This window comes from Quercus suber, unplaced genomic scaffold (assembly GCF_002906115.3).
Source record: "Quercus suber isolate HL8 unplaced genomic scaffold, Cork oak 2.0 scaffold_110, whole genome shotgun sequence".
Lineage (NCBI taxonomy): Eukaryota > Viridiplantae > Streptophyta > Magnoliopsida > Fagales > Fagaceae > Quercus > Quercus suber.
In genome coordinates this window covers 1,450,425-1,475,127 of record NW_027069575.1, presented here as the reverse complement: position 1 = coordinate 1,475,127, position 24,703 = coordinate 1,450,425, and the positions used below count along the sequence as shown (strand labels likewise).

The 24,703-nt window shown below is 33.5% G+C and overlaps 3 protein-coding genes and 1 long non-coding RNA gene across 5 annotated transcripts; 2 read left to right on the top strand and 2 right to left on the bottom strand.

The window, feature by feature from the left end:
• Positions 1–1,486: 1,486 nt before the first annotated feature.
• LOC136068340 (uncharacterized) lies at positions 1,487–3,057 on the top strand. Its single transcript, XR_010629703.1, has 2 exons — positions 1,487–1,746; positions 2,642–3,057. It is a non-coding gene; the product is annotated as an uncharacterized LOC136068340 (long non-coding RNA).
• Positions 3,058–4,150: 1,093 nt separating this feature from the next.
• Positions 4,151–8,218, bottom strand: LOC112012492 (uncharacterized protein At4g18257). Of its 2 annotated transcripts, none has more exons than XM_024044871.2 (3): positions 7,805–8,218; positions 6,239–6,562; positions 4,151–4,509 (listed from the first exon to the last, which is right to left on the bottom strand). In XM_024044871.2, exons 1-3 carry the CDS (start codon positions 8,083–8,085, stop codon positions 4,350–4,352), a joined length of 765 nt encoding a protein of 254 aa, XP_023900639.1. In that variant the 5' UTR covers positions 8,086–8,218; the 3' UTR covers positions 4,151–4,349. The 2 variants fall into 2 exon arrangements, with proteins under 2 accessions (XP_023900639.1, XP_065631468.1); XM_065775396.1 differs by lacking the exon at positions 7,805–8,218 and adding an exon at positions 7,028–7,462.
• Positions 8,219–9,991: 1,773 nt separating this feature from the next.
• On the bottom strand, positions 9,992–17,083 carry LOC112003532 (urease accessory protein G). The gene is made up of 7 exons (XM_065775394.1): positions 16,776–17,083; positions 15,850–15,910; positions 14,163–14,364; positions 13,493–13,537; positions 11,277–11,353; positions 11,031–11,135; positions 9,992–10,281 (listed from the first exon to the last, which is right to left on the bottom strand). Exons 1-7 carry the CDS (start codon positions 17,066–17,068, stop codon positions 10,198–10,200), a joined length of 867 nt encoding a protein of 288 aa, XP_065631466.1. The 5' UTR covers positions 17,069–17,083; the 3' UTR covers positions 9,992–10,197.
• Positions 17,084–17,883: 800 nt separating this feature from the next.
• LOC112012488 (uncharacterized) lies at positions 17,884–21,092 on the top strand. The gene is made up of 3 exons (XM_024044868.2): positions 17,884–18,874; positions 20,577–20,740; positions 21,039–21,092. The coding sequence occupies exons 1-3, from the start codon at positions 17,884–17,886 to the stop codon at positions 21,090–21,092; spliced, it is 1,209 nt and encodes a 402-aa protein (XP_023900636.2).
• The last annotated feature ends 3,611 nt before the right edge of the window (positions 21,093–24,703 follow it).

The following is a 24,703-nucleotide window of genomic DNA, read 5'->3' as shown; positions in this document are numbered from 1 at the left end:
CAATCTGAATTAGTCCAAGCTAGGTGAAGTTGAGTTCTTAAGACAAGGTGATCCCACTCCAAATGGAAAAGCACGCGGTCCACATGGGCATGTTTTTTTTTAATCTCTTTCACGCATGAAACCACGTCGCGTCTCAATATTGTGGTACAATGCTCCGATTTCATTGTACCTTAAAATCTTTCTGCATATCGAGCTTTATTAGGGTCTCTTTAGATATTGTTTATTGTTGAAAATTAAAAACTGAAAACATTATAATAAAATAATTTTTAAATGTATAAATAGTGCCGTAAGACTCAGTTTTAAAGAAAAATTTGTTGAAATCCGTACTTACGGGTTTTGTAAACAGTGCACAGGACCCACACAAAAAAATGCATACACACATATATACTGTTTTCAGTGCAATCCAAACATATACTTAGTACCTACTATGGTTACAAAAGACACATCTAGATCCTAGAGGAGTATGGACCTCTTATAACAATAAACCTTATGCAATAGTCCACATTAGACTTGTTGGTAGATTAGATTTTCCCTCAATACCAACCCATAATACTATAATAAAATATTAATATTTAAAAACTAAAGTGAAATATTTGTTGTTTGTTGCATTGTTCCTCTAGAGCCACATCAGTGTAGTATTTTGATCCAATGACGGTTTACAGAATTTTTTTTCAAGGTAACCATTTAGAAACTTAAACTATACAAAATCTAATAAAAATAGAACTCCATATGTTGACTAAAAAAAAACACACACACACACACACATGTAAATGCATAAAGTTTTACAATTTTATTCTACAAGTTTTTTTTTTTTTTTTTTAATTTTTTTTTTTNAATTATTTTATGCTTTGTCATATTCTCTCTTGGAAAAGTGATTCTTTTCTCTTCTTATTTTATATTCTTCCTTGTAATTCTACTTTTGGTTGATGAATCAATGTGTTTTTCAAAACTCTATTTTGGGTTAATATGTATTGGTGTTGTATTTTTTAGTTCTCCAACACAAGTAGTCTCTCTCCCTCCTATAATTTGGTTTGATTTTTGTTTGAGTTAATAATTAGAAATAATTATCGTTGACAATGAATATAGAAATAATTAGGGAGAGCAATCACAAACTATTGACTTAACTTATTATTCATTTGTGGGTTCTAGTCAAGGGAGTCAATACCATACCGGAGACTGTACCGGTTTGACCAGTGGTACGATATATTTCGGATACCGGTCAATACCGGTGTACCGTTTTGGATTTACCGTATATATATATATTATATATAAATTCATAAATTAGACTAATTTGTATTCTTAAATTCCACACAAGCCCAAGTCCAAGCCCAAGTCTATACATCTATATCTATAAAAAGAATTAAAAATCAAGTTAAATTTAGAATACTAAGCCTTTTTGCTTTCACACGTGAACTAAAAGAGGGCTTAAAAATGGGTGCTTTAAATGTTCCACATGTTTATTTTATTTTATTTTTTCCTCTTTTTTCTCCACCACACTTTCCCTTTATCTTTATCTTTTCTAGCACTTTTTGGAGCCCTCTTTTCTTTTACCTTTTTTTCTTTTCTTCTCCTTTTCTTTTCTTCTTCGGCTGGAGCTCTGGGAGCACTTTTCATTTTTTTCTTTTCTTCACTTCGGCTGGAGCACTTAGCAGCACTTTGGTTGGAGCTCTCTCTTCACACATGAAGATCGTCCGCTTGTCCTTCTTCCACCACCGCATATCCTCCTCCCCACCGAGGCTCAGATGGGTCAGCTTTGCTTTTTTTTTTTTTTTTTGGTTCTAATTTGATTAGTTTTAAAATTGTGATTTGAGTTTGTATTTTGATTGAGACTGAGTTTGGTGATCTTTGAGAGAAAAGATCAAGAATAGTTCTGTTGTTCGTTTTGATTATTGAGTGAAAATTCAAATTTTTTTTCTTCTTCCTTTTCTTGTTTCGGTCCGGTATGCATTTACCGGCCGGAACAGCCGAATTTCGCCAGTACGGCCGGTACGCGACCGGTACGTTCGGTATTTTTTTCGGTACGAAATAAGGGGTGTATCTGTACCGGTTTACTGGCCGGTACGGTATATACCGGCTGTACCGGCCAGAACGGTACGAAATTCACTTCCTTGATTCTAGTTAGTTTAACTGGTAAAATCTTTGATGGTTAAATAAGAGATTTAGGATTCAATTCTCGTCTATACCAAAAACTAATTGGTGTCTTAGTCTGATGATAAAGAGCTATCATCAGGAGCGGATACCATAGTTGAAATTCTCTTAAAAAAAAAAAAAGACTTAACTTATTAAATTGTTGAAGCTATGGCAACTACAAGAGAAATTATACACTCATGATGGGCAACGTCACTTTTGCTTGGTGGTCCATCATTTCACTAGAAAAAACTCCCACCAATTTATATTTGTTGACTCAGTTTATCATAAAATAAATAAAAATTAAAAAAAGGAAAAAGGCACTTGAGGTTAGGGTGAAAATGATGTTTGTTTTTCATTTTATCAAAATAGAACACAGTTTTTGGTTCTTACTTGGGGTGTGTTTGGATATCGCTTATTTTGCTGAAAATTGAAAACACTGTAATAAAATAATTTTTAAATGTGTGAATAGTGCATGATCCCTATTTTAATGAAAGTTTTGTTGAAAAAATAGGTTTGTGAGTCTTGTAAACAGTGCACGGAACCCATTGGAAAGCTGAAACGTGCTTCTCAAAAAAAAAAAAAAAACACAGACGCCCAACTTTCATCAGTATCCAAACGGCTACTCACCGATGGTTACTCAAATGGCTAATGAAGGTATGCTCAGAGTTTACATATACAATGAAGGTAGGCTCGGAGTTTACTCAAATGGCTAATGAGGGTATGCTTAGAGTTTTCATTTTAACTCTTCTGGATCTCACTTTTAACCCCTAAGGACTTTAAGTTGCACTCTGTTCTGTAAACAGAGTTTATAATGCTGCATTTCAGCATTGTAGAGCTTATATGCGCTGATATGGACCATCTATAAGCAGTAAACGTGCAAAGAAGAAAGACAAAATTAAATGAGCTAAAAACGTGTCTCTTAGTATTCGGCTTGTTCTTGACTATCTTTCTTTGATCTCTTTCTGTTTTATTAAAATTTTGTTGTAATCTGATCCGATCTCTTCCTATTGATTATAATAAAACCTTTTTGGCCAACAGGAACAAAGAATTCATTTGAATCGCAGCACAATCACTCAAAACCCCTCTTTTAAAACCCACCATGACTTTGATTAAGGGAGAAGACGATGTCGCCGATAAAATGTAGTCAAGAGAGAGAAGAGATTTTAGTTGCTCTCTTTTGAAATTAAACGGCGTCTCTCTTCTGACTATGCTAACATCGCCGATAAGATGTAGTTAAGAGAGAGAAGAGATTTCAGTTGCTCTCTTTTGAAATTAAACAGCGTCTCTCTTCTGACTATACTTACATGACTCTCTTTTATTTTTTTCTTTTTAAAAAATAAAAAATAAACTGAGTCAATCAACAAATTTAAATAAGTGAGAGTGAAAGTCTTTTAGTAGAATGATGAACTACCAAGCAAAAGTGATGTGATCCAACGACTGGGATCATATTGCAAGACGCAGGATTGATGTTTGCAAACAATAGGCATTATTAATGAATCATTATAAGCTTTAATCATTAATCATCTTTTATAACCTTTAAAAGCCTAATTTTCTCACTTAATTACCAAACTTTCATTGATACAGTTCAAGTTTTGTTATGATTAAAGTTTCAAGCTATGAGTTGAATGCTACATACAAAGCATTTAATTTTATAATTACTCTAGGTATATTCATTTTAAACACTTTGAAGCAAAAATATTTCTGAATTAGAATGAATAGACAAAATGCTGTAAATACTTCCAAAAAATTTATAGCCTTTCAAAAACAGTAACTAAACAAATTTTCTGTTATTTTGATTTTAGAAACTTTTTTTTTTCTTTTTAACTAACCAAACGTGTTTTTCACTTTGAAAACACAAAACACAAAAAATAAATAATAAATAATTGTTTTTTCCCTTAAAAACAAGTAAATGTAAACATAAAAACAAAAATAGTTACAAAAATGACCTAACTTTTTATTTTTCTTCTATTTTTGGATGGCAGAGGTCGTTTAAAAGCCTAAAAGGACGGCACAATGTGCGTTCAGATAAGTGAACATTATCATATAATTTATACCGTAAACAACCTTACTGTACACAGATAAAAAAGTAACGAGTAAAAAATACATTGAAGGATGAAGTGAATTCCATTTCACCATGAGATGAATGTAAGGACCAAGCACCTTGACCTGGTTAAGTCAATAGCAACTAACAAAACAATATGATCCTTGCCTTAGGTTGATCATGTCTGTTCTGCATTGGATGCAGCTTTTAAATTCTCTAGCCGTTTCTTTAAATAAGCCTGTCTCAGTTTCTCCCGGCGAGTTGCTGCTTGCTCTTGCCTGCGCAATTTGAGCTCAGAAGCCTTTTCTCTTGCTTGATTTACTTCTTCATGAACTTCCCTATGGAAAGCCACAATCACAAAAATTATTTGCCGTAGTGATATGACACACAGGTAGCAGTTTCTAATAACAAAATGATGCAATGGGACTCAGGAGAGATAAAGTTCAAACACCAAAGGCCAGAAACAACCCAAAGAACATATACAATTAGCAACTGAACATTACTTAGCTGTTTTCATCGAGAATTTATGTTCTACTTGATTGCGCATTTAGCCATTTACAAAAATAAAAGACCTTTTGCTTTATGACTGGATTTTGCCTAAATTCCATGTACCATAAGCAACTCGTTCTTAGCAATGAAGTTCAACACCTGAACCTAGGCTAACCCTGACTTGTCAGACACAATAATGCAATTTCAATGAGTAAACAACAGCAACCACAACCAAATTAGCAAAGAAGTTCAACAGCTGAACCTAGGTCAATCCTGACTAATCAATTGTAATAATGCAATCTAAATGAGGAGGAGGTAAAAAAATAAAAATTAATAGCCAGAATTAAATTATAGGGGTTAAATGTTTAAGAACCCAAAGTTCTTATGAATAGTAAGAAGCACTGGAAGATAACAATAACAATGCTCTCTCTCTTAGTTGAAAACGAAGGTTTCAAATAAATTAAAATGTCCAGTCACAAAGTGATTGATACTCCCTCTGCCCTATATTGGGATAAAAAATAGTCCCTTTTGAAAAGTCAATAAACACAATGTTCATAACTTTTTTCACAGAAAAGAAACTTTAGTGGGCACCAATTTTGATGTAGGATCTTTATAAATTCAACACTGAATTAGATATCTTGATGAGATCTTGAAGGGTTCTTGAATAGTGTCTGGGATTTAAGAGTTTAGATAGGGCCAACTAATAAAAAACTGGATTTTGAATGAATCTGATGGTAATTTGGTGTCACACAGTGAATGGAACCAGAAACAAAGAAAGATAAACCCTAAGCATCACACAGTAGATAGGTTATTGCCAGAACCTTTCCCAACAAGACTAGGAGTCTAGGATGCCTAAATAATCTTTTCCAAGAAATATTTCAGCTCCTAATAATAAAGAAAAGTAATTGAGAACCTCTAAACCATATTGAAAAAGGAGTCAAACATAAAATAAGACTCAAGCGCCCTTGGAACATCCCATTCTAGAACTCAGGAAAACTCACTTAAAACTAGCCCAGCAACTTTCTAATCTACATAAACAGTCAAATAAAGTGCATTAGTAAACTCAATTTAATTTAGACTAAGAAAGGTCCCAATAGAGTTCTCCATCATGCAAAACACCCCAAATTAATGCTTCAGCACTCAAACTAGCCTTCACTCACCTCTTATAAGTCTTCAAAGGGAACTGCCAGTTACATTCCCCATCACTTTCTTAACCATGACTTTATTTTAAAAGTCAATATTCATTTTCCATTTGTTAGTTCGAATTTAAATTAAGAAGGATAATTTTGAAAATTGGTAAGATTCTACTTAAAAATAATGCACTAGATGATGTCCCCTAAAAAGGGTTGGATTTTTTTGAGTAGACAAACAATTTGGTATGGAGGGACTAGTTTGCACAACCAAACCTGAACAAACAAGTTGCATCTGAATACACTGATTTGAATTGCTAAAACCCCAGCCCCAATCAACCATTTACAAGCTAATTAAAATCTTTGACCTTGTTTTATCATTTATTATTAAAAGTATTTCAACATAACAAACTCTGTGTACTGAACCAGAAAGAATTAAAACCCTTACCTTACAAAACGCTTGTGTTCGTCATTGTCCAGTGTCGCAGCTACTCGGCCAAGCCCCAAAGGTTTTGTCTTAAACCAAGAAGAAGCATCATTCTCACCATCTTCACTTTCAGGCGGTACTGTGGCAGAAGAAGCATCTTGGTCCCGAGGTTGTTCTGACTCATCCTGCTCAACGTTCTTGCGGAAGAAATCCACACAATATTTCTCCTTTTCTTCCTCATCAGACAGCTCTCCCCTCGCTAGCTTCTCATATAATTCGGCCTTCTTCTCTAACGCCGCATAGCTGACTGATCCGTCATTAACTGCTTTCAGCTCAAGTTTGTCCCTGGATTTCAATACAACAAAATTATTCAACCTAGGCCCTAAACACGAAACCAGTACATCTATACATAAAAAGACAGCACTGTGCTGCGTGTGGATTTGGGTATTGTGAGAGTGGCTTTGTGCTACTATTGTAATCTCCTTATTTTATAGTGAAAATAAGCAAATTATAATTGTTTTACTATCAATCATCCCAATGAATGTAAAGCAAAAACTGGAAGCATAGATAAATATTATCTCCTTTGATAAACCTAATGATCAATAATATAAGTTCATACAAAGCAATTAAATCTATAAAAATCCCAAAATCTCAGTCTGATTACTATTACTAATATTAGCAACAACATGGGTTAAGACACCGCGACACGAGCAATTTCTGAAAAATCATTACCACCCAAAAAAAGAGCCGGAACCCTAAACCTAAAAAATTGCTAATTTTTAATTATTTAATTAAAAGAGAGAGGGGTACTTGAGAGCGCGAGCATCGACGCCGGAGTTCTTGGCGGAGAAGAGAGTGGGGGCGGGGAGGATCTTCTTGGCGCGGTGGAAATGGACGTCGGGGCCGGAGAGTTCTTTGGTTTTCTTGGACTCGTCCTGAGACTTGTAGAGTTGAGCCTTGAGTTCGAGAATAGAGGAGGGCCCCACACCAGCTATGGCACGTTGTTTCTTCGGCATGATCGTCGATTCCGTTAGCCATCCCAGCGATTCCACCACCCTTGTTGTCTTCTTCCTCTGACTATCCTCACCCATTTTTCCTTTCTTTTCAAACTTAAAAAACTTTTGAACCCCAATTTGTAATGCTAATGGGTATTTACCTATTTTGTTACTGATCAAAGGAAAGAAATTTTTTTTTGATTTGCTGCTACTGCTTCTTCTGGGTTCTGGCCAACGGGATTTTTTTTTTTTTTTTTTATTAAAATCTTTCTGTGGCTAAAGAACTAGAGAACAAATTTCTTCTGCAAAAGTGGGCCGGGCCATAATAATAAATAAAAAATGCATAATGTGTGTGGGCTTTTAGATATGGGTTTTAGTGGGCCTATATGCTTGTACAAATTGTAATAAGAATAAATTGGCCTATGCTGTAAAATCAATGATATATAAAGACAAGAGAAAGAAATATTAGAGCGAAATTATTTCTGAATTGCTTACTCTAGTAACCATCCACCACATCATATATATATATATATATATATATATATATATATATGTTAATTTTTAATTATTTAATTAAAAGAGAGAGGGGTACTTGAGAGCGCGAGCATCGACGCCGGAGTTCTTGGCGGAGAAGAGAGTGGGGGCGGGGAGGATCTTCTTGGCGCGGTGGAAATGGACGTCGGGGCCGGAGAGTTCTTTGGTTTTCTTGGACTCGTCCTGAGACTTGTAGAGTTGAGCCTTGAGTTCGAGAATAGAGGAGGGCCCCACACCAGCTATGGCACGTTGTTTCTTCGGCATGATCGTCGATTCCGTTAGCCATCCCAGCGATTCCACCACCCTTGTTGTCTTCTTCCTCTCACTCTCCTCACCCATTTTTCCTTTCTTTTCAAACTTAAAAAACTTTTGAACCCCAATTTGTAATGCTAATGGGTATTTACCTATTTTGTTACTGATCAAAGGAAAGAAAATTTTTTTATTTATTTGCTGCTACTGCTTCTTCTGGGTTCTGGCCAACGGGGATTTTTTTTTAAAAAAAAAAAAAACTTTCTGTGGCTAAAGAACTAGAGAACAAATTTCTTCTGCAAAAGTGGGCCGGGCCATAATAATAAATAAAAAATGCATAATGTGTGTGGGCTTTTAGATATGGGTTTTAGTGGGCCTATATGCTTGTACAAATTGTAATAAGAATAAATTGGCCTATGTTGTAAAATCAATGATATATAAACACAAGAGAAAGAAATATTAGAGCGAAATTATTTCTGAATTGCTTACTCTAGTAACCATCCACCACATCATATATATATGTGCGTGTGTGCGTGCACGTGCGCATGTGAGCGTGGTTGTGTGTGTGTCGAATCTTGAGAGCTACTCAATTCCCTTCTAGATGACCACTATTTTACTATCAATGACCCTTATTATGATAACCATGACTCAGATGCAAACATCAATGAAGAATGGTACCAAGAAAGAGACGGATATGACTAATAGTATTTAACGGATAGGACTAATAGTATTTAACATTTTTTTAAAAAAAATTTGTCATCCGTATCCGAATCTGTTAGCAGCTTTGTCAATTACTAATGAAACTCATATAACCTACTGTGTTGTTAACCAAAACTGTTTGTGAATTATGTTTGATTATCATTTGAATTCCGTGGTCTATAAATAGGTAGTTAGTGTTTGAAGGAAGGGGAAATTGAGCCATATATATATATATATATCTTAGTTCTTTATCTCTTAGTGCTTCTCCGTTTCTACTTGTCTCTTACAGTGAGAATATACATATGTATTTAGAGTGGAGATGGGAGAGATTGCAGGGGATAAGGCATTAATTTGATGGCTAAATTTCTACCCTTAATAATATGGTGGGTTGCTGAAAGGCCACATATGTGGACAGTGAACAATGGTAGGAGATTTGTCTACCCTGGGGAATTAGGGAATGTGGCACCCATGTGAAAATGAACAAAGAAAAGAAATATATATTTGACCACCTAGATGGTTTTTGTAATGTAAATTGGCCTGGGTCTCACTCACATCTCAGCTTATTATACCAACTATCTCAGCTTTGTTATGTGACCACTTTCCATGGAGAAAATTATGAGATGGTTTTATTATTATTATTAGTTTCAAGTGGAACTCAAGTCTTAAAGACTAGAGATTCCAAAGTTTTCACATAACAAAAATTTTTCTCAACTTTTTATGCCTGTTTGGCTAATTTCCCAAACATATCAGTTACATGACTGGTTTTGAATCATTTTTGTTATATGACCACTTTCCTTTTCTTTTCTTTTATTTTTCTTTTATTTTTTTATTTTTTAATTTTTTTTTTTTTTTTTAGTAGAACTCAAGTTTCAAAGACTCAAGTTGTTATATGACCACTTTCCTTTTCTTTTCTTTTATTTTTCTTTTATTTTTTTATTTTTTAATTTTTTTTTTTTTTTTTAGTAGAACTCAAGTTTCAAAGACTCAAGTTCTTCACATTGTAACTTGAGTCTTATAGAGACTAGAGTTTCAAAAGTTATCACATAACAAAAATGTTTCAAAATCAGCCACATAATTCATATGTTTGGGAAATTAGCCTAACATGCAAAAAAAACCCTCACATCTCTCTAGAATCCATTCAAATCATTGCCCTACTCATTTAGCACATAGGCTGAACAATCAATCAGACTTAAGTTTTTAGATTTGAAACCACGTGACTTGCTGATTTCCTAATACTATAGAACGTTTTCAGAATTACTCTTCTAGGATTGATATGAATGCAAACAAAAGACCTCCATTCTCCAAACAACAGACCTCTTTGTAATAACTTCCAAGACAAAGATATTGATCAGTACACCTGAATTCAAACTAGTACTTGGGTATCCAAATTTGAAGAATGCATGAAAACAAAGTCAAAATTATTGCAAAATGAAGGCACGGATATTTAAATAGCTATCCAATACAAGAGTGACATAAGATACAAAATACAAGGTGAAAGACAATTCAATGACGCTTCTTCCCAGTTGCTAGCTCGCAAGCCTGTAATACGTGGTTCACGATTTCCTCTACGCCAACCCCATGTTTCACCTGCATACATACATCATGGACAACAAAAATTTTGACATTTACACAAGGGCATCAAAAATTCGAAATAGAAAGACAATGTTTTCTCTTCTATAGTCCATATATTGTGCTAGATGTTAGATAATAAAGGTTTGGACTACATTAACATTGCCTGTCTAAGAGGGTGACATTTGAGGAAGCAACATTCCCAGCATCATAGATGATCAGTGGGGCGGGAACCTACTGTGTAAGTCATAACTCATGAGACTCATGACTATCCAACAAGTTATCCTTGAATGGTCCAGAACCCCAACATAATGATATAATAGAAGGACCTTCTCATTTGTTGAAATAAAATTGCTCATTTCAAACTCCTGCCTAACATTTTCCAGTGAGTTTTATTTTTTATTTTATCACATTTGAGATAAGCCTCTTCCATTGCAAGCTTAGGATCATGCACATGAAACACAATAAAGTTTTCTGACATTGTGCCATGACAGGTAAACAATGCCACGGAGCACATTTTTACATATTTTCAGGTCAAGATGCACCATGACAGGTAACAATGCCATCGAGCACATTCTGATCGGTCATATCTCTATTTTATTAGTCTCCCTCTTAATTTCTGTTTTATTTCTAAATCACATTTCACATTATACACATTCTATGGAAACACAAGATTAATGTAATCGTGCTCCCATTAGCTCATGGGACCAATATAATGCTGAATAGAATGTTTATGACAACCAAATAAAATGTGCACTCAACCCAACCTGAGCAAAGACAAATAGCCCTCCATCACGCATTTGAAGTGCATCACGCTCCATAACAGTCAAATCAGCTCCAACTGCTGGTGCAAGGTCAGTCTTGTTTATTACCTGCAATCCAATGGAATCAACTCATTTTCATCAGACTACCTGAGTAGTTCATATTTAAAATTGGTCGACAATATTGATCACTGACAGAGTAGGTGCATGTCACAACAAAAGGAACAGCTATGAAATTAAGAAAGCACTTACTAGGAGATCGGCTTGGGTGATTCCAGGACCACCTTTGCGAGGAATTTTATCACCACCAGATACATCTATTATATAAACTAGTCGCAGACCCGCGCATTGCGCGTGTTAATTTTTTAGATAAAATATTATTTTAGTCTCTAGACTTTATATAAAGAGTTTTAAAAAAAAAAAAAAGTTTCATCATATTTTTCATAATCTTGTCTATAACATTTTTTTCATTATCATATATTTATTGGTCAATGATTTGCATAAAATAAACATTAAATAAGAGGTAAAACTATTTATTGTGTATGAAGATTATGATTATATATATATATATATTTATTTATTTATATAATTTCCCTAGTTAGAGTTTGATTAGTCTTAAGTTTAAATTTTGTATTATAATATTTAATTGTTGATTATTGATTTAATTAAGTGAATGTAATGGTTGATTTTATTGCACTATAAAGTTTTCAATGTCCTTTGTATAGCCATCTTTATTTTATTTCTTATTCCTCTAGACCACCTTTTTATTTTCCAAATAACGGTTATTAATTGACGTTTGATTTCATTTATTTTTTTCTTCCTTCATTTATTCTTTATTACTTTGTATGTTCACTTGCTAGTTGTAAATTTTATGGTTATCAATAAAAAATAGATATCATGGATGGCTTAAATAGTTATAGATATAGTTACGTTAGTGGTATGTCAAAGGTTTTTTTTCCTTCTGAATTTTCAAGAAAATATGAAAGGCATTTCTCTAGTTTGGTCTCAATCAATTAAGATATCCATAATATATTAATGGAAATAATAATGAGCCTTAAATATTTTTAATGTATGAAGTGGTTAGGTTAGTAGCATGTCAAAGGTTTTATAAAAAAAAATTTAAAAATAATTCCAAGGAAATGTAAAATGCCTTTTTCATAAAAAAGAATTTGTGACTTTTTGAATGGTAGAAATATGATTGTTTTACTTACCTTGTTTATAGATTTCATTATTAAGTTATAAACATCTAAATTAAAGTAAATGAACATATAAATGCAAAATTATATGTAAAGTTACAACAGCACAAGATAAATATGTATAGATAATTTTTTTTTTTTTAATTCATGAATCATTATTTCACTGTTTACTTTCATTTTGCAAAAAACTTTACACAAACTCCTCTTTTGTGACAACTTTTTTTTTTCTTTTTGCCGAAACAACTTAAGGATATTAAGACTTAAGTTAACACATGTGATAATTGTAAAACACGTCAGTGATATGAAAAATAGAAAGATTTAAATATTTAAAAAACATTTTTAGTAGATTGTAATATAAAACATTTTTTTCTCAATATTTTATGTAACTTTTGCCATAAGATCAATATTGTTGGCATCCTTTAAAGATGATACATAATATTTTTGAGAAGAAGAAGAAGAAGAAGTAGAGACAATGCTAACACATAATATAAAATTATTAAGCTTGCGTGATTTAAATTTGTGGCAAAAAAAGTATTAATGTATCTATGATAAAAGTTTTTATCTAAATGATATATAGTAGTTCATATTTTTTTAGACTTGATTCAAAAAGTTCATTCTCAATAGCAATAAACATCAAATTATCTAAGTCATTCTATGTAATATAATAACAATATATTATTATACACTATATGTATAATGCAGTAGGATAATATTTAATCAAAGAGAATATAGAAGATAACAACTTAAAACACAAAACTAAATTACATCAACTCAAAGTAAAATTCTAATTAACACAAAAATTCATCAACCTAAAGAATTGATGCAATAAAAAAAAATCAAACAAAAAATGAAAAACAAATTGAGAGAGAGAGAGAGAGAGAGAGAGAGAGAGAGAGAGAGAAGTAACCTTTTTTGTGTGAGAAAACTATGCATAGAATGAAAAAGAAAATGTCAAATTTATAGTAAGATATTGAGAATAAGAAGAGTCAAAATAAAGGAAGATAAAAAGGTAGAGAAAGAATGATATTAAGATAGAAAGTAGTGGGGAGATGAAGAAGTAAAAGGAAAGGAGAGTTTTGAAAAATTAATAATAAAAATAATGGTTAAAAGATATTTTAATTTTTAAATAATTAAGTCACCTTAAATGAGAAAATGTTTTAAAAAATATATAAGAAAAATTGAAAACAAAAAATGATGACGTGGCGGCTGATGTGGCTCAACGTGAGCGTAGCAACATTAAATGCTACGCTTCAGCTTTTAGTAATATATAGATGATATAGTCAGCCAGTTCTCTGCTGAAGTTGGCAGCTAAATTATCTGCAACAACACAAATTCAAGTGAATATCAAAAACTTTTTTTATTGAATCACTTACACACAATTTGATATGAGCAATTTTGTTACAAATTTATTTTGTAAATATATTCTTTTTTGATAACGCAGGTAACCTTTCTAAAGAAAAGCTTTTTGGACTCGCCTCTAGCCAGTAAAACTTGCGAGCAACTGACCCCAACCGTCAAAACTAGTTGCCACATGATATCATCTATTATATAAATGATATCCTTATTTTGTAACTATTTTCTACAAACAGATCACAAACTATTCGTTTATTTTTTATTTTTGAATATCCAGAGTGCTTAAAGCTGCTAACCTTTTTTTTCTTAGAAATATCTAATTCCCCAGTAAGACCCATTCTTATTACTCCTCCCCCTGCCCCCTGCATGTCAAAATAAAGGACTCCAAGATTTATCATCACTGCCATTTTTGTCTTAATTAACTGCTTATTCCCAAATTAATTTTTTAAGCCACTCAACTCCAAATTTTGTTTTTGTGGTTCCAATATGACCATCATTGCCAATTTAACTTATGAAGTGCCAACTTCATATCAGTTCATATCTATTTAAAATAAAACATATTCCACATCAATCATTTTTGTGAAAGTACCTCCCCCTGATTCACAAAGAAGTATGTCTGCTTTGAATAAGTTAGAAAGCTCCTCAAGAGGACCAAGGTTAATGCTAATGTCTTCACGAATTGCAGCATGTGGGCAGCCCCCAGTTTCTACAGCACGAATCCTTTCCTCAGGCAGTGCTCCATTTTTCACCAAGAACTCACCATCCTCTTTTGTGAATATATCATTTGTCACCTGCAATAATTACATAGTTCTTAATCCATCCGTTTTAATGCATCTATTAACATCACACTTCAAATTATTAAAACATGTTGACTGATTGTGTGCATAGAGCATGCAAAGGGTCTAGCATGGGTTCAATGGTATATATATTCCCATGTATATGAAGCTCCTATATTAGACCATCCATCATTTTGTATGAATAATAAGGTTATTTTCAAAAGGAAGTTGTATTTCTCTTGGAGTCAGCAAGCAGCTTTTCCATGGTCGGTTGAACCAGCAGGCAGTAGCTTCCCCACCACCTCCTCCAGATCAGGATGGTACCGCTTGCAAGGCTCTCTGTTGCCAGTTATTACACAGTTACACTGAACTGGCCATCAAATTGACAGCCTTTGATATCGAACAACCAAAATGGTTGGACTTTTTTATTAAAGAAACATTTTAATTCACTTCTTGCAATCGTTAAAACAGAAAACTGGTAGAAAATTGTATTTTACGGGTGCTTGAGATCTCCAGAAAAATAGCAACCAAGTAATTTAAAATAATACACTGTTTAAAAAAAAGATTAAGCAAGGGAAGTGAGATGATATGCCAAGTAAGCAAAATCTACCCTAGCAATTCTAAGATCTTGCTTCCAATTCAAGCTTCAATATTGACTCTAGAATATAATTTAAACAAATGGTTATATATTGTTTTGGGCACAGTCATGTTAAACAATTCAAAACAAGATACTAAATGAGTTGAGAATGTGTTAAATACGTAGCATCCATTCTTGACTAGCTAAAGAGGGAAGTGCAAATCTACATATAATAAGCTAGAAAGAGTGTAAATAAATCAAGATTCATTTTTGGGATTAGTAAATATATACATGTATACAAGAATGAAATGCTTAAACATAGGTACACAGTATGAAATGTATGTGTATAAATGCGTTTGGAAGTAATGAAGGGAAATGAGATTAGGTCAATCTGAGGTGAACGGTGAACCACTAAAAATAATGCAGATTTCTTTTGAATGAGCTGTATGTCTATCTATAACTTCAAGACATGAACCTCTAGGTTAAGCCTCATTGTTACAATGTATCTTATGTATATATAGCCTTTCCTCAGGCAAATGATCCACATAGGCTTCAAGGTCTTTACAAACATCAACTACCCTGCAAGGTTCAAGAAAAGCTTCATACCCTCAGGGCTGGAATTTTGCAAATACTTTCAAGCAATTATTCAGTTCAAAATAGTGAAGGTGACATTCCTTTTTTCTTTTTTCTTCTGTCCCCTCTCTCTTTCTTAATTTTCACTAAGGATCAGCTGTTGATTGGTTCGGTTATGTTCAGCTAAGTGCTAAATTTTTCCTTAGAAAAGCTGCATTTCTGTTTGATGATCTTTTAAATAGCTCAAATGTGAGCGGAAATCATCAATTCCAATTCCATAAATTCATTAACACTGAAGAAATAAATCATAATTGAGAAAAAAATTCAAAGCTTTTAGAAATTCTACTTACTGCAGCAAGACTGTACTTGTCCCGCAAGAATTTACAGAGAGCAAGCATTAAAGCTGTTTTCCTGTATGCATGAAAGAGAACTCCATCATTACCTGTTCATTGAGTTTAACAGGCTAGCAATGCACAATATATAAATTGAAATAAAAGGGGAATCAAGCCATGAAGTTTGAATGACGGGGTGGAGGAATTAAAAATCTTATATGAAGGCATCAAAAAGCATACACCTCTATTTTCCCTTTTAATCATCCATGTTCACATTTCAAGAGAATGTTACTTAACAAGGTAAATATGTCAAAATCAATGATAGGAAGAAACAACCAAAGCTCAAAATTGTATACAAGTGCACATCATCAAGTGTCAAAAGACATTGAAGCCTGAAAGAAATATTAACTATAATAATGAAAATGACTCAAATAAATCGGTTCATGGAATAAACTACCAACTACAATGTTAGTATTTGATTTCATTGTGAATGACTCTCAAACTTTTGAACTTATCCAATAAGAATGATAAATAGGTTCGTAGAATAGACTAACAAATACAATGTTAGTATTTGATTTCATTGTGAATGCCACACTTCTCAAACATTTGAACTTATCCAGAAAGAATGATGAGGGATAAGAGGACAGCCCTTTCTAATTATTGAGGAAGAACTTTGGAAAATAAATGAGTTACCAAGTTGACTACTTAAACCAACAAACACCAACTAACACTATACCCAGTAACCCATAAGAATTTGAATCTTAATATAGACATGAACTTAAAGGAACCTAAAATTAGCAGTTCATAAACTAGTATTATAATCAATCATTTCTCAGTTTTTTTTTTTTTTTAAGGAGAAAAAAAAAAATAGATGGGTGTAAATTATCATGGTAATGTGAAGCAAGCAACAAAATAGAATAGTTAAAATGGGAAATAGAAGATACCCAGTACCAACAGGGCCACCAATGCCAACAGTGAAAGCTCTTTCATTGAAATCCCTGGTGAGAAGTGTTGGAGCTCTTCTGCTGATGTAGCCTGGGGAGTATATGGGTTCATGTGAGTGTGGTGCCAGTCCATCATGGCTATGGTACACCTTCCCATCAGGGCCCACCCGTGACTTTGTTGTTGAATCCCCATGAGTATGATCATGGTCATGATCATGATGGTGGTGTTGATGATCATGGTCATGATGATGATGCTGGTTATGGGCATGGTCATGGTCATCATGTGAAGCCATTGTCTGCTGTCTGCAAAGGTTTTTTTATTTTTATTATTATTATTATTTTTTTTTCCACTCAGAAGTGTGTCTAGACACTAGAGAGGGAGTGAGGAACTGATCGAGGAAGATGAGAAATTGGTACAGGGAGGAGATAAAGATCATAAAATAAATCATTAAGATCAGTATAATTAGGTGAGGGAAAAACAGAAAACTTTAAAATGTATGTATACATAATATAAGACTGAAGCTTGTTAGATCAAATTGTGTGCTTCTTTTTCATTTAGCCAAAAAAAAAATGTGCTAATTTTTCTTGTGTTTAATTGTTTATATATTTGGTTGGTTATATCTTTGAGTACATACGCTTCATTCATCAAATGGTGTGGGCACCCGTGCCATTTGAAATGTTAATAACTGCTGCCCTTGAAGAACATTGCTAGACAGACAATGAGTGGTAAAATGTAAGTGAAGAATAAATTATTAACTTTGACGGTTGGTTATATAATTAAAATTGAAACAAGATAATGATAGCTAGAAGATTATGGAGGCTACAAACAGATAAGAATTCTCTTCTGTTTAAGGTTTTCAGCACAAAATATTTCCTTACAGGTTCGGTGTTTGAGGCAAAGAGCAAGAAGGGCTCCTTTGCTTGGCAAAGTATACTTTAAGCAAGACATGTCATTGAGGAAGGGATGTTATGGAGGGTTGGTGATGGGTCATAGGTTCGGGTATTCAAGGATAGTTGGATTCCTGGCTGTTTTCCAACCAAGGCAGTACCACTCACGCAGGATTGTGTGGATGATTCCACTGTTAGTTCACTTATAGACCAGACAACAATGGACTGGAATGGGCATATGATTGATCAGAAAATTGCTTCCTACTTGGCTCAAAGAATTAAGGCTATCCCATTATGCAGAACGCCACAAGAAGACTGTACTGTATGGCCACGGAGTCGGGACAGAAATTATTCGGTAAAGACCAGGTACCAGCTACTAGGTGAGCTAGAAAATAGGGAGGCTGTTTCAAGGTCCAATAGTGCTGATTTAAGGAATTTTTGGAAAGGAATTTGGAGTTTGCGAATCCCCAATAAGATAAAGCACTTTGGCTGGCGAGCTTGCACTGAATCACTCCCAACATTGGCGAATTTATATCCATGCAAAGTTGTAAGTTCACCATTATGTAGTAACTGTGAGAGAGCAAGTGAAATAGCCTTCCACGCTCTTTGGGACTTTGATAAAGTGCTGGGTTGCAGGGGTCACAGGATTAATAAAATAAGAAGCCAATATCTAAGTGCGGGATCCTTTGCAGATTTGGTTTTCTTTATAAGGCAGCAGGAAGAAAATATGGAGTTGTTCTTGGTCGTTGCATGGTTTATATGCAGCAGACGTAATAAAATGCATTTCGACGAGCAACACCCGCCACCTAAGAAGATTCTTGATGTGGCAGAAGCTTTGCTTGCTGACTTCCACGGGAATCCAAAATGTAGACCTGATAGAAAAATTGCACTGACACAGCGTTGGGTACCACCAGCTGATGGCATGTACAAGGTGAACTATGATGGTGCTTACTTCGTGGATGAAGAAAAAGCAGGGATTGGAGTTGTGGTGAGGAATGAATTGGGTCAAGTTATGGGCTCACTAGCAGAAAAAATTGACATGATGTCAACAGTGGAAGTGCTTGAGGCGATGACAGCAAGGAGAGCAATGTTATTCATGGAGGAGTTAGACTTGAGACATGTGGTATTTGAAGGAGACTCGGAGCTTGATGTAAAAGCATCAGTGGGTCACTGTCTAGACCGGTCTAGTATCGGTCATATTATAAAAGACTGTAAGTCTTTAATGGGTTTGTTCCAAACTTGTTCTTTCTCTCATTTTAGGCGGCAGGGCAATGGAGTTGCTCATGCATTAGCTAGGAGAGTTAGAAAGTCTTTTCCGTTAACTGTATGAATAGAATTTGTTCCACCAGACATTACCTATCTAGTTTATGTTGATGTAACATCATAATTTTCCCACACATTAATAAAGTGGATCCTTTTCTTCTCCGTTTTTTTTTTTTTTTTTTTTGCTTGCAAGAATGAGATTGTTGATTTTCCAATGTCAATTAAATTGTACTTACACCCCTAAATTTTAGAGTCACTTCTAAATCATCCAACTTTTAAGACTTGTAGTTTACATCATCAACTATTACAACAATGTTAATGTACCCTTATGTTATGCTTTGTCACATTTTCATTGTTAACCCACCTAAAATGAGCATTGTTTCTTCTACTTTTGTGTTCAAAGAGAGATTTTAGGAATGTTTCATAGCAAGATTCTAATAAATTTTGATGGAAATAACACATTAGCATTATAGTTAATGAACATATTTATAAGCGATCACACACTTAGGCGGTGTAAATAGTATTCTAGCATTCATTTTGTAGTAAACTACATGAATCCCACACTTAATATGCCCTACGTCTACACCTTGTTTTGTACTACTTAGGTCCCCAAAGCTAATAATGACAAAATAGTTTCGTAGTTTTGGAATTGAAAAATCACCATTAGTTAGCCAAAAAAATCATGGCTCAAGGAAATTAGGTTGGAAACAAAAAATAGTTGTTCTCGTATAGGGTTGTGTATGCATTCATAAAACATGTGTGCACATATTTAGGGCACATGCATTCGTTGGAAGAAGGAAAATTATTGTGTAGTCCGAGACTACAAGGTCAGCTTGCTGACCCTGTAGTCCCAACCAATAAATACAAGACACCTCAATAAAAAAATGCTTACATAGGCTTTTATGCCACATCAACTCAATAAACCCTACCCATCTTAACGTCTATTAACCCTGTTTGAGTATAATTCAAAATTTAGAAGTGAATTAGGCAAGCTTCACTAGAATTGCACTCTCTGTCAAACTTTCAAATTTCATTTTTCATTTTTTAGATATGCCATCTACATCAAAATTCCAAGAACCTGCTCCCTCACAGTCTCCATGCCATAGCAGTATCCACCTCTCCCCTTCAGCTCTCAGATCGCTCTCTACAGGCCCAAGCTCAAATCTCCCTCCTCTTGGGTTAGCTCTCTCTCTCTCTCTCTCTCTCTCTCTCTCTTCTCTTAGGGTTTTTTTTTTTTAATTATTACTTTTTTTTAGGACTAGGTTCATCTGGAGTTCATTTTGTGGTTTCTAAATTGAAGAGATTGATTTAGTTTGGATTTAGGATTTTTCGTTGGATTTGATAAACAAGGATTTTTCACCTTTGTTTCTTGGGTACCGATGCTTTGATGGGCAATCCAAACCTTTTAGATTTCAGTTGAGTTTTTCCTTTTGGTTCTTGTTTTTGTTCTAAAAATTCATTTCTTTGGCTTGATTGAACAGTTCAATTTCTTGAATATTTACCTTTATTACTGATATGTGAGTCCAAGTATACCGTAGTTAAGTATTTCATGTATTTGAAGTTAATAGTTTACTGAATATTCATAAATTTATAAATGGACTTTCAAATTGAAATTTCATATGATTGACCTACTGAGAGATTGCCTTTAAGGTGTTTGTGGAAATGCTTGTTTTCTTGGCATTTCTTTGTTGGCTTATGCTCTCATTTCTGGTGGGTGGGTATATGAAGGTGTCATTTATGGTGGGCATGTTTTAGCTGTGTTGGGGTGGGAAGTGGATTTAGAAGGGGGAAATATATGCTTTGGCTTGAGTGAGGTACTTGTAAGAGGATAGTTTCTTTTTCCTATTTACATGTGTTCATGTGTTTTATAATTTTACATATGAGGTGTCTAAGAAAAATGCAACTTAATGATAACTATGGATATTTGCATGGTGTAAATAAAATGGTTTGTTGGGTTTTATTGATGTAGAATCGATTTGAATAAGAAGCAAATGCAACAATGCATAAGCATCTCTTGTTTAGTTCCATTAGAATAGATGTCACATGCTTATTACTTTTAGCAACCATGTGCAACTTCTTTTTTAATTAATATTCATGAATTTTTACTTGCAGAGGCAATTAGCATTAATGCCCAAATTAGAACAGTTGAAGTTGCCCCATGAATGAAGGTTAAGGGCTAGAGGCTAAGCTGAAGCAACATTGGGAGAAAAAGTAAAGTTGCTAGGATTGAAGTCCAAATTGGAACATTTAGATTTATTCATCTAAGATACTCAGGTCAATGTCAATGCAGATGGGAAGGATAGGCAGATTTTTCCCCTCCCCCTAAGTTGAACTCTCTTGTAGTCTTTAATTAGAAGAGTTTATTTATTTATTTTATTTTTTTCACTCTTTGTTTATATCCGTATAGTAGAGGGAAATTTCTTTTCTTTAGTTGTAAGAATCTTTTTTGATCTCTTTCTTGTTTATGTGATAATAGAGGGAAAAGAGATTGGTTGTAAATGACTATAATAGAAAAGAGATGCAAAAAAATATTGAACTTATTTTAAATCTTGTTGCTCAAGACATGCTGTAAGCTTTGGATGGGTTGTTATAGCTGCTCTAAGAATGACTAATACTGAAAATACTTTCAGAAAGCAACTTGGGAGTAAGAATCTACAATTCCAAAGCTAGCTGCTGCAATGCTCAAAATTGAAATGCAAGCATAAAAATATGGATCATCATTCTTCATGAGAAGCAATAGTTGCCTGGTAATAGCTATCCAATGTTCATAGCCAGACATTTCAACCTAAAATAACTTCAAATGCTCCCTGTCCTTATAACAACCATTATTAATACACACTATAGAATTTTATGAACTAGCCTCTTGAAATTGTGAGGGAAAAAGAATTTGAGTTCTAATTTTCTGCTTTCATCTTTATTAATTTGTTTCTCTTTATATAGCATACAGTACATGACATACGTACAATACAACTTATGATAAACACCCAACTCATAACATAAGCTTGATAAAAAAACTAGCAAACAACCCAATCCTCCTCTACACTTCAGAAAGTCTGGGAAATAAGTTATTAATAATTTTTATCTCTAACTAATGAATCCATCTCATCCCAAGCCAATAATAACAGCTCCTTCATGTCCAACTTGTTGATCCTCATCTTTGGCCTATTGCTCATCCATATCCTTGGCAAGCTGAGATTCCCTCTACTCCAAGCATCTTCCAAAATGCAAATGCCTTCCAAGTTTGTCTAAATCTTCATCAATAAAAATCTATTGTCTAACTACTTCATGGTTTCAACTATCTAATATCCACCATTGCATCATTAATTGTATTCAAAAGTACATTAAAATGCACACAAGTTTGCTAGCACAAATGTCAATTATTATTACTATCAATTAGATTGACTATAGCTATATATTCAAAGTTCAAAAGCTTTTGCCTATCCAAATTTTCACCATATGCCGAAGTTAGGAAACCATAATGCACACTAAACTTTATTTCAGGGATTCAATTCTCTCTTGCTTTGTCACTGACATTCATTCCATGGGATTGGTCGCCAATTGAAAATATGACCAGACACCACTGCTCATACATGTATGCTTATAATTATCACAACACTCATAAACAAAGAATAAAACTTATAGCATGGTCATAGCACTAATCTTGATATAGTATATAGAGCATTGCACCTCAGATCTAGCAACTAAAATTACTTACAAATTAAAGTTAAACAACACTCAAGAGTTCACGTGATAACATGTCCAAGAATGAGTCTTGATGATTGAATTAAGCTTTTCTCATGGAAATAAACAAGTTGAATGAAAAACCTATACCCCAATTCTTTAAAGATGACATAGTCTTTTCATTGGGGCATTTTATCAAACATATTGATTACAATGAGTTAGTGACAAGAGGAATGAACATAAATTGTGAAATTAATTGGCCATAAATACCTAAATACCCAAAAGAAAAAGCATCAAAGAGACCAACATGGATATCAATGGAAACAAAAGAAAAACAAAATAAAAGATCATCAAGAATACCTATGGCATAAAATGTCATGGGCTAAGAAGTCCGGGAATTTCATCCAACAAAAAGAAAGGGAAAATAGAACTCACCCCATTCATTGCTTGAATCTTGAAGCATTATCATCCTTTTTTAAAGGAACAACATACCTCTCAAATCTAAAAATTCAGATTACCCATCAAAGCATTTTGTATATCTAGGATGAGAATGTGAGGTATTACAATAGAGAAAACATTGAAGAGGTGTGCGTTGATAAGCAAGGCAGTGCTGAGGTTGTCGTTGCTGGCGAGTGGGACGTTGGAGGCAATTTCGCCAGAAACACATTTTGTTTGGTGTTGGGAAATATGTGATATTCCATAAAAAAAAAATTTTGAAGAAAAGTTTTCAGATCCCACCATTTACATCTCAAATTTGAATTTGGTCTAAAAACAAAATTTGAAAACACTCTCAGAAGAAGGGACATTAGACATAATGGGTGACATGATAGGTTAGCTTACATCATCAGTTTTTAATGATCTGTCTTCTTCTTATTGGTTGGGACTACAAGGTCAGTAAACTGACCTTGTAGTCCTGGATTACACAATAAGCCTAATATCACCCTTTATTAATAAAATAAATTTTAAAAAAAAAAATACCCCAAAGTAGTTAAAGATCGACCTCTATATTCCAAGGGGGTTTTGGCGGTTTTACCCTTTCAAGTACTCTACCAAGCCCCAAAAATACTCCAATATAAGCCTTCCATTTAATCAATGGACAAGGCATCCCTTCTGATTAAGAGATAGAAAGCTACTCTATCCTTTCTAAAATTTGTTAAAAAGTCCCAAAAAAAAAAAAAGATTTCATATATACACACACTAGTGTGGATTGCATGTGCTGCCCCTTTAGTGAGAAAATTAATATAGATTTTTTTTGTTGAAGAAGTATGAAGTCATATACTTAAATTTAAAATAGCTATTTGAATATCCGTTTACTATGACAATATCTTAGAAACTATTTACTAAATTTAATATCTACTCACTAAAAAATGTTACAAATAATGATAATGAATGTCATCATCTTTCCACAATATTTGAATTTTCATAATGAACGATGATATATGCTCCAATTTTTTTTTTTTTTGAAGATCTTCATCAAATTAAATACTTGCAATCATCTACAATGAAGATTTTGTTATTCATACTTCACTCTTTATCATCTTATTTTATGAATCTAATTACAATGTTTAGCTTACTTATTTTTAATGAACACCCTTTTAAGCAAGAAAAGAAATTAAAAAAAGGATAAAATAATAAAAGACATATGTCATCAAAGTTTCTATTAGATAAAATTATAAGTCTAGAAGATTTAAACCTAATAAATTAGTGTTCTCTAGGTAACAAATAAAACATCATATATAATCATTCTAACTTTCCAAGCATGACTATCAGTTTACCGCATAAAATCCAAAATGCACGAAGAAATGTTTTGGGACATTAAAATTTAGTAGGATTATTTTAGACATTGCATAATGGAATATTTTAAGTATTATAAGATTTTGTTAGAGTTTAACTAAAAAAGTAACAATAGGGGTATATGCTCATTTACAAAATATAAAGGAGGAAATTATTCAACTTTAGTTTAAGGGCGAATGAAACTACCCCAAACATAAAGGAGGAAAGTGCTACTTCATCAATTTGTGTGTGTGTGTGTGTGTGTGTGTGTGTGTGTAAAACAATCTGTTTTTAAAATAAATAAAAAAATTTTAAAAATAAAC

Excerpts from the sequence above, each read along its gene's own strand:
- LOC112012492 (XM_024044871.2), bottom strand. The coding sequence starts at position 8,085 with ATGGGTGAGGAGAGTGAGAGGAAGAAGACAACAAGGGTGGTGGAATCG. Across the intron at positions 6,563-7,804 it reads GTCGATGCTCGCGCTCTCAA|GGACAAACTTGAGCTGAAAG; the intron begins GTACCCCTCTCT and ends ATTGAAATCCAG. Across the intron at positions 4,510-6,238 it reads GAACACAAGCGTTTTGTAAG|GGAAGTTCATGAAGAAGTAA; the intron begins GTAAGGGTTTTA and ends GGCTTTCCATAG.
- LOC112003532 (XM_065775394.1), bottom strand. The coding sequence starts at position 17,068 with ATGGCTTCACATGATGACCATGACCATGCCCATAACCAGCATCATCAT. Across the intron at positions 15,911-16,775 it reads GGTGGCCCTGTTGGTACTGG|GAAAACAGCTTTAATGCTTG; the intron begins GTATCTTCTATT and ends TCATGCATACAG. Across the intron at positions 13,538-14,162 it reads TCTTTGTGAATCAGGGGGAG|ATAATTTAGCTGCCAACTTC; the intron begins GTACTTTCACAA and ends GTGTTGTTGCAG.
- LOC112012488 (XM_024044868.2), top strand. The coding sequence starts at position 17,884 with ATGGACTGGAATGGGCATATGATTGATCAGAAAATTGCTTCCTACTTG. Across the intron at positions 18,875-20,576 it reads CGGTCATATTATAAAAGACT|GTGTTTGTGGAAATGCTTGT; the intron begins GTAAGTCTTTAA and ends ATTGCCTTTAAG. Across the intron at positions 20,741-21,038 it reads TATGCTTTGGCTTGAGTGAG|AGGCAATTAGCATTAATGCC; the intron begins GTACTTGTAAGA and ends TTTTACTTGCAG.